The sequence below is a fragment of the Cololabis saira genome, chromosome 14, assembly GCF_033807715.1.
Source record: "Cololabis saira isolate AMF1-May2022 chromosome 14, fColSai1.1, whole genome shotgun sequence".
Lineage (NCBI taxonomy): Eukaryota > Metazoa > Chordata > Actinopteri > Beloniformes > Belonidae > Cololabis > Cololabis saira.
In genome coordinates this window covers 5,933,699-5,941,777 of record NC_084600.1, presented here as the reverse complement: position 1 = coordinate 5,941,777, position 8,079 = coordinate 5,933,699, and the positions used below count along the sequence as shown (strand labels likewise).

General features: G+C 42.5%; 1 protein-coding gene across 1 annotated transcript; it reads right to left on the bottom strand.

Moving 5' to 3' along the window:
- Positions 1 to 4,332: 4,332 nt before the first annotated feature.
- pou4f3 (POU class 4 homeobox 3) lies at positions 4,333 to 7,184 on the bottom strand. The gene is made up of 2 exons (XM_061739474.1): positions 6,987 to 7,184; positions 4,333 to 6,658 (listed from the first exon to the last, which is right to left on the bottom strand). The coding sequence occupies exons 1-2, from the start codon at positions 7,110 to 7,112 to the stop codon at positions 5,702 to 5,704; spliced, it is 1,083 nt and encodes a 360-aa protein (XP_061595458.1). The 5' UTR covers positions 7,113 to 7,184; the 3' UTR covers positions 4,333 to 5,701.
- Between the last annotated feature and the right edge of the window lie 895 nt (positions 7,185 to 8,079).

Genomic DNA, 8,079 nt, shown 5'->3' with positions numbered 1-8,079 from the left:
TCTAGGTTGAAGCGCTACAGCCACATTCTCTCGGAGAGGTTTATGTTTGGCAGACTGGATGGTGATTATGTGTTCGTATATTCTAATCTGAGATTGTGCACAGACCTGCACTTGACCAGCTAAGTGCTTTGTAGGCAGAGAAAAAAAATCACGCCACAGTGAGTTATTTCTGGCTGGGTTAGTCTTATTTCTCTGGGCACTTTGATAATGGAGAGGACTTGAATAATGAATGGAGTGTATAATACTGTTCTTCAGACCCGCGGAATGAATTAAGCAAGTGCACATAAGTGAGTTTTCTGTGAATGCCTCTGACACGCGCCCCTCCTTTGTCCTTTTTAATTTCATGCTTTTATTTTGCATTTTTGGAACTGAAACTAAAAAGTACACTTCAGCACAGTGGGGAAAAAAAGTAATTTAAAAATGACTTGTTGCTTTATGAATCACCTGTTTGTGACCGCCTTCGAATGTTTGCACGCTTTTCAAATGTCCAGACAGTTTGACCTCCAGCTGAGACCTGTCTGTGTCTCTAGAGGAAGCTGCTCAGTCTCTGCAGAGGGATGGAACATGGAACACATACAGTCACATCCAGAAGAATTTGGACAATGACAGTTTTTTTTCTTGTTTTTTTTTTGCCTTTACAGGACTGTCTCAGAAAATTTGAATATTGTGATAAAGTTCTTTATTTTCTGTAATGCAAAAAACAAAAATACATTCTGGATTAATTACAAATCAACTGAAATATTGCAAGCCTTTTATTATTTTAATATTGCTGATTATGGTTTACAGTTTAAGATTAAGATTCCCAGAATATTCAAATTTTTTGAGATAGGATATTTGAGTTTTCTTAAGCTGTAAGCCATGATCAGCAATATTAGAATAATAAAAGGCTTGCAATATTTCAGTTGATTTGTAATGAATCCAGAATGTATGACATTGTTTTTGTAATTGCATTACAGAAAATCACAATATTCTAATTTTCTGAGACAGTCCTGTATACACCACAATGGTATTTGGCAGCTTTATGACTTTAGCCACCGATATGAAGTCCAAGGAGATCTAGATGCATGAGGAGGAGGCAATCATTGGAGTGAAAGAAAAAAAAAAGAGACACATCTAAGATTGATGGCAAAAACCTGAGGCGTGGCCAAACAGTTTGGTACATTGTTAAGGAAAAGGAACGCTCTGATGACCACGGTAGACAACTGAACTGGATAATAGCAGAATGATTTCCTTGGTGAAGAAAATCCCCCTTCACATTGTCAACAGAGGTCAAGAAAAACTCTGGAGTTGGTAGATTGGAAGAATTAAGTATAGAGAAGAAAAGGATCTTATCATTATCAAGAGCATACAGGCACAGGGGAGGCAGTGTTATGGTATGGGCATGTATGGCTGCCAGTGGAATGAGCTTACAGGGGTTTATTGATGATATGACTGCAGAAGAAGGGTTAAACTCAGGCTGTACATTCAGCCAAATTCTACAAAACTGATTTGATGGTTCTTAAGGTGCAGATTAAAATTAATCTACAGGACTGTCTCAGAAAATTAGAATATTGCGATAAAGTTATTTATTTTCTGTAATGCAAAAATGTCATACATTCTGGATTCATTACAAATCAACTGAAATGTTGCAAGCCTTTTATTATTTTAATTTTGCTGATCATGGTTTACAGCTTAAGAAAACTCAAATATCCTATCTCAAAAAATTAGAATATTCTGGGAATCTTAATCTAAAACTGTAAGCCATAATCAGCAATATTAAAATAATAAAAGGCTTGCAATATTTCAGTTGATTTGTAATGAATCCAGAATGTATGACATTTTTGTTTTTTTAATTGCATTACAGAAAATAAAGATCTTTATCACAATATTCTAATTTTCTGAGACAGTCATGTAAATACACTGCAAAAGCAACTTCAGACTTTTTGTGGCATATAAAGGCCAAATCATAATAAAAACTCACTCTGTCACTGTGTCCAAATCTAGACCTAACTGTAGCAAGGATCATTAAAATGTAAGTAAAAGCATGATGGAGAATTATTTACTTCACATAACTGGTGTTTTCAAACTTTATTACCTGCAGTCCAAAACCATGACACACACACACACACACACACACACACACACACACACACACACACACACACACACACACACACACACACACACACACACACACACACACACACACACACACACACACACATCTTCCCAGCGGAGGCAGTTACAGGGTTGTTTCAACCATCTTGGTTAACTCACCTTGACAGTTTGTCTGCTCATACTTTCAATCTCTTCATGCAATGTCAGCCTGACTCCATGATCTGAGATCAGAGCCCTGTTGAGGTCCCGTCATCTGCAGGAGATGATATTTTACTTTCCAGTAATAGTACTCAGGCTCTCGTCTCGGGTTCTAAGGATTTAAACACCTAAAATGCCCGAACTCTTCTGTTTTTTATTTGCCACAATAGCCAGAATACTTTGCTGAATTGGATCATTACAGGTTGTAATTTTTGCGTGTCAAATGTACAATTATAGTAAAAATGAAGGAGCCTCTGGGAACATCCTGTATGAGAATATCTGAATAGAAAACCTACAATATTGTTAAGACAAGAGGAGCTACAGCTGGGCCGTAGCCGGCCTTTAGCAGCCATCTATCCCCATCCTCAAGTTTCTGCACAGTAACCCAATAGTGCTCACTATGTGTGTGTGTGTGTGTGTGTGTGTGTGTGTGTGTGTGTGTGTGTGTGTGTGTGTGTGTGTGTGTGTGTGTGTGTGTGTGTGTGTGTGTGTGTGTGTGTGTGTGTGTGTGTGTGTGTGTGTGTGTGTGTGTGTATTCAGCGGTATAGGTTGGTTCTGTGCTGGTTTGGCGTCTGATGATAACTGGAGGTGACTAATAGAGAGGTAGCTGTCTCCCTTCGCTCTGGTCACATTCTCATTTGTTGCTACTGGCATTGCATGAATTATTGAGTTTGGGGAGTCGCGTCTCCCACCTCTCCCCTCACATTCCCCTAGTCTGCTCCCATGGATGACATCCACCCCAATGTGTGTGTGTGTGTGTGTGTGTGTGTGTGTGTGTGTGTGTGTGTGTGTGTGTGTGTGTGTGTGTGTGTGTGTGTGTGTGTGTGTTAAATGTGATGTATGTGCACGTATAAGTGCACGCATTCTTCAGCAATTAAACAGAGCTTCCATCCTCATTCTGTCAAAAATGGTCTTCCTGCATGAAAAGCTCTCCAGTAAACACATTTTCTCTGCTCTTCTCTTTCTCTGCAGCTCTGCTTCATTTTCTTTTTTTTTTTTTTTAACCAAAAGTGAGGAAATTATAGTTTGATTCTAATTGGGGTTTCTGGTACAGATAATGCTCCAAGTGGCCCATGAAAACAGCAATATACCTTTCAGCAGCTGCTGAATAATTGACGTGGCCTCAGTCGTCACATGCTGCTAAAGTTCAGCAGGTTTCAGCTCAACTTACCATGAAGCCAGGACGTTATGATATCAATCCTTCTATTACAGGGATCACTTCTTCTCACTACTAGACCTGCTTTTACCTTTTACCTGAGAAACTTCTCAGAAACCCAGCTTTGAACTCTTAAACTGGAGAACGGCAGAAATGTACTCATCTACAAATACAGTTACACCGTTTGTAGAAACAAGACAACTTTGAAGCTACCTTAAGTGTGGGAAAAAAAAATGTAAATAGAAATGAAAAAGCCGTTAACGCCATTAATTAGACTCCAAGTAATGAACACGTGATCAAAGAGAATATTCATGTAACGGGCCTGTATTGATTCCTGCACAGATGCAGCACATTTTAATGTAATCATTGATTAAAAAATAATATTAATAATTACATACATATTTGGAGAAAGGGGCCTGTGGTGTTTATGGCTAGGATTTATTTTTATTTTTTTTATTTCTTTGTATTTATTTTAAGATTCTCTCATAAAAGCTGAAGGCAACGATTTCGCGTCTTTTAACGGAGTTAAAATCAACTGTAAGAGCGTTTTATAAGAAAGGTAGTGGACTAAAATAAGATAAATAAAATAACGAAATTAAGATGAAACAAATAAATAATACAGTCAAACCTTCTTTTTAAAAATCACGACTGTATGCTGATATCAAAAAAAACAAAACCTGAAAAAATAGAAAAGCAAAAAGAAAATCTAAATATAACATTTATTTTGAAAATAAATACTTAAATAACTAATATTAAAAAGAAATGCTAGCATTAAATACATTTTTAAAAAGTAAATAAAAGCTCAAACATGGCCTGACTTGGTGTCTCCTGGTCTTCTCCTGCATCTCACCTGAGTTCCCATCCAACCTCCGCCACATTACTCCAGTTTTATACCAATAGGCGTTAGAATTAATATTACATCCTCATTACTTAATCATCCCAAATCCCACGCACGACAGAAGCAGCAACACGAAAGCATCCATAATTGAACCTGCACTAATCAGAGGGAAAGGAGCCATTAGAAGCGTGTCCGGGACACGCATTCCTCGCTCCGCGGTGTGAAAACCCACCGTGAAACGGAGGCGCGCCCTTTCCCTTCCCTCGCTTGGATCATACACAACAATGCATATTTGATAGCAGCAGAGATCAGGGGATCCATCAATAATACAGCCCAGAAAACAACCTGTTTACAAAGTTTTTTTTCCTTTTTTCTTCTTATTTCCCCCCCTGCGCCCCAACATGTGGTGATAAATGTCTGGTCCTCCCTGCAGCTCTGCAGCCAGGACGCACGCGTGCACGGCAGGCCCTGCACCATTTTTCTAAAATACAAAAACAAAATCGCTCCAGAGGAATTTTAGAAAATAACCGATAATTTATTCCATTTTAAACACTACACACTTTTTTTTAATCAAGTGAAATCAAGGGTGAGGATCCCTTCCTAATAAATAAATACTCAGATTAGGTGATACCTGTAATAGTCTACACCTGCAGGTCTCCAAAAACATGTACACATCAAAATATTCAAATATAGCAGCAGCCAAACGGAAGTGCCCCAGAACTGACAGTGTCATTTCCATTTCTAAATAATTCAAGATCAACAGACTCGGTGTCACAGCTTGTGGGAAAAAAAAACAACTTACTGGAATTATCCATTCTTTGTGCGTTAAATCACGAGCACATAGTTCACAAAGAGAGCGGATTCATTCTCAGAAATAGTGCTTAAAGTGGTTTTCTTAAAAAAGACATTTTATCCTTGAGCTCACGTTTCTCTGAAACGCTTAAGGATAAAAAAGTGAAAACATATCAAGATATAAAGGTGTATTTTTTTTGCACATAATCATATCCAAATCAGAAAATACTTTTTTTCTTTTTCTGTTTTTTTTTTCTTCTTCATATATTATTATAGAGATTTAGATGAACTCCAAACTACAATTTACAGTTGGAAAAATATCCCTGAATGTGACTGTTAGGATGAAATTCATTCTCAGTGTGCAAGATAACTACATTATCAACATCAGAGTCCCCCGTGCTCACAGATCTACACGTGAAGAATTCAACAACAAAAAATGGTAAAAAGTGCAACAATGAGTGACTGACAAGAAAAAGAAAAAGTCGGCTATTTTGGATCCGATCCCAGAGACGTGAAGAGTTGCTGATAAATCCCCGTAAGTTGATCTACTCGGGATATTATTAATCACTCGATCAAAAATGTAGTAGGCTATTTTATTCATGATGCGCGGGGAGAGTCAGTCAGTGCACCGCGGAGTATTTCATCCGTTTCTGTTTCTGTCGCTGGTTGCAAAACCACACTCGCACCACGTTCTTTTTCAGGTCCAGTTTCTCCGCGATGGCGGCGATCTTCTCGGAGGAGGGCCGGGGCTGGATGGCGAAGTACGCCTCCAGGGAGCGCTTCTCCGGCGCGGCGATGGACGTGCGCTTGCGCTTCCTCTCTGCGCTGAGCAGGTCGGGCTTGCTGCTGCGCTCCCGGTGCGCGGCCTCCGCCTCCTCCAGCCACGCCTGCAGCACCGGCTTCAGCGCGATCATGTTGTTGTGGGACAGCGTGAGGGACTCGAACCTGCAGATGGTGCTCTGGCTCAGCGAGCCCACGCCGGGGATCTTGAGGTTGGCCAGCGCGGAGCCCACGTCGGCCTGCGTCACCCCCAGCTTGATCCTGCGCTGCTTGAATCTCTCTGCGAACGCTTCCAGCTCCCGGGGATCCGACTCCACGTCGCTGACGCACGCCATGCCGCCGTGCACGGACAGGGAGTGCGGGTGGCCCATGCTGGCCATGGCCTGGTGCAGCTGGCCCATGGTCTGCAGGTGGTGGTGGGGGTGCTGGTGGTGGTGGGGGTGGTGGTGCGCCATGCCGGGCTCCGGGGGGCCCATGCCGGGCACCAGGCTGGAGGAGAGCTGCTCCAGCAGCTCCCCGGCCTCCAGGCTCGGCCCCAGCTGGTGCTGGTGGTGCTGGTGGTGGTGGTGGTGGTGATGGGGGGCCAGGGGCCCGCTGCTGCTGCTGCTGCCGCCGCCGCCGCTGCTGGAGGAGGAGGAGGGTGCTGGGGTGCAGGGGACACTGCTCATGGTATGGTAAGTCACGTCGGGCTTGAACGGGTGGCTCTTGCCGTGAGAGGCGAGGTTGTCAGCAGCCGCCAGAGCCTCCGCCCGCGCCAGCAGGCTCTCATCAAAGCCTCCGAATATATTGCCCTGCAGCTGGAAGCGAGAGTGCGCATGCTGGAGTCAGTGGGGAATTGTGTCAGGCAAGCTCTCAGGATCTAAAAAACATTTTCCAAAAGCGAGGAGAGGAGAGAGAACCCTCCTCAAAGCGCGGGTCATAAAAATTAATATGGAAGCAAGAGTATTGCTTGAAACAGACATGTGGATGAGAGGAGGGGGAGGATGGGGAGGAGGGGAGGGGGTGGAGGAGGAAGAGGGGAGAGATAGCAGCTACAACAAAGTCCTGTCAAATCAACTTTACAGACATTTCCATTGTGATATATGCGGGGTTTTCTCTCTCTCTCTGTCTCGGACCTGGACGTACCTGCGGGGCGGGCACGCACACTCTGCGCATGCCCTCCGGGCCCGAGTGCAGGCCGGGGAACTTGGGCTCGTGCAGGGCCGGGTGCATGGAGAAGTGCTGCTTGCTGTTCATGGTCATCATCATCATCCTCTCCGCGGGCAGTGCATGGGCCCCTGACGTGAAGGCCGGGGATCGGACGGCCACGGAGCTGCTTCCCTCTCCCTCTCCAGACTGAGCTGGCACCTCCCGGCATCCCTCTGTCCCTCTCCCTCCTCCTCCTCTACCTCCCCCATCCCTCCATCCCCCCATCCTCCCCTCCCTCCATACCTCTGCTCAACTTACAAGTGGCAAGCGTGGCCTCTGTGCGCAAGCGTCAGATATAATATCCTCAAAAATCATTGTATTTGAATTAAAAACCATTTCAACTGAGAGTGATTAACCCTTTATTACCTAAGTAATAAAAATCCGCCTGGAATTTATTGTGTTATTATGGCTGTAAAATTTTCTTAATATGTGTTAGGACCAAGTGTTTTACCCCCTTTTTTCAGAACCCCTTCAACTTTCATTATCTGGAGTCATTTATATTTCACAAAATGTAATGAGTGATTAACACGTTTGATCCACATATGTTACAGCTTCGTTCACAGAAGAGCAAAACCTTATAAGACTTACTTTACAAGACCTTCTAACATTTGGTATCGACTTCAAGTCAATGATATAATGTTTCGGGAGCTCCTTGTTGTTCTAAAGTTATTTTTCAGTCCCTCAATTGAACAAAACATACTATGATGTAGATCCCTGCATCGATTTCTGTCCGATTATTTGTAATCTTTTTTTTTTTTGTCTTAAAAAAAAAATCTCGCATCATCCGTATAGAAAATGAATAACCTTCTAGATAATAAAATCCCTCAGTGTTACTAATGAAATGTCTCAACAAGCAAGAGTCACTGTTTTGTGTGTCCTTTTGAATTAGCAAAGATTTAACTCTTTTTTTTAAGGAGGCCGACCAATACAGATCAACGATTTCAACTGTTTAGGTTTCAGGCAGCTACATTGCTTCATTTTGTGTTTGTATATGGGAAATAAATATAGTACTGGTGCTTAAGACTTTGTA

Excerpts from the sequence above, each read along its gene's own strand:
- pou4f3 (XM_061739474.1), bottom strand. The coding sequence starts at position 7,112 with ATGATGATGATGACCATGAACAGCAAGCAGCACTTCTCCATGCACCCG. Across the intron at positions 6,659-6,986 it reads TGTGCGTGCCCGCCCCGCAG|CTGCAGGGCAATATATTCGG; the intron begins GTACGTCCAGGT and ends TCTCGCTTCCAG.